Source organism: Diaphorina citri, unplaced genomic scaffold (assembly GCF_000475195.1).
Source record: "Diaphorina citri unplaced genomic scaffold, Diaci psyllid genome assembly version 1.1 scaffold22843, whole genome shotgun sequence".
Taxonomy (NCBI): Eukaryota; Metazoa; Arthropoda; class Insecta; order Hemiptera; family Psyllidae; genus Diaphorina; species Diaphorina citri.
This window is the reverse complement of record NW_007400190.1, coordinates 1-831: the sequence shown is the minus strand read 5'-3', so window position 1 is coordinate 831 and position 831 is coordinate 1. Positions and strand designations below refer to the sequence as shown.

Genomic DNA, 831 nt, shown 5'->3' with positions numbered 1-831 from the left:
CAATCTCTCATACGTCTTGCAGCAGCTGTGTACCAGTACAATGTGTTCCAGCCGGAGATCACCAGCACATACAGTTTCACTGACTGGCGAGACGATATCAAGAAGCTACTAAAGGAAACTGGAGGGCGCAATGCTCCGGCAGTGTTTCTCTTCACAGAGAGTCAGATCAAGGAGGAGTCATTCCTCACGGACATTGACTCATTGCTCAGCTCTGGGGAAGTGCCTAACCTGTTCGCTATTGACGAACAACAAGAGATAATAGAGATGGTTCGCAAAGCAGCACAGGGAGGTAATACCAACTTGGACATTAGTCCCCTATCTGTCCTGAACTTCTTCATAGGTCGTTGCAAGCAGAACTTACACATCTGCATTTGCTTCAGTCCGATTGGAGCAGCGTTCAGGAGTCGACTCAGACTCTTTCCTTCCCTGGTCACCTGTTGTACCATTGACTGGTATGAGGTACGTTAATTGCACCCTTTGGATTTCTTTTAATTTTATACAGGGTCCAATATAATTTTATGACTTGAATGAAGCAAACAAGAGAAAGATTCAATGTAGAGTCTACTTTCGCACCCCAACACACACATTCAATCCGTTTTCTTCCATCGTTTGTAGTTTTCCTCTACAACTACCTGAAAACGGCTACTTTCTCTGTGGCGTATACTATCTCTTAGCTGTCAAACTATGTACTTATACCTACACCTTACTTGTCTCGAAAATGTACGTGCTTGATGTTCTCGTTTAATTAATTTCAGAGTTGGCCAGAAAATGCTTTGGAGATGGTGGCACAAAGCTATTTGGAGAAGGTCAACCTTACTGACGATGTGAAAA

At 43.6% G+C, this 831-nt stretch overlaps 1 protein-coding gene across 1 annotated transcript; it reads left to right on the top strand.

Annotated features, from left to right (window-relative positions):
• Window positions 1-28: 28 nt before the first annotated feature.
• LOC103523425 (dynein heavy chain 7, axonemal-like) lies at window positions 29-824 on the top strand (the record flags this gene model as incomplete). The annotated part of the gene is made up of 2 exons (XM_008488471.3): window positions 29-459; window positions 756-824. Coding segments are annotated over exons 1-2 (264 nt in total), but the record flags the coding sequence as incomplete, so codon positions are not given.
• Window positions 825-831: the final 7 nt, after the last annotated feature.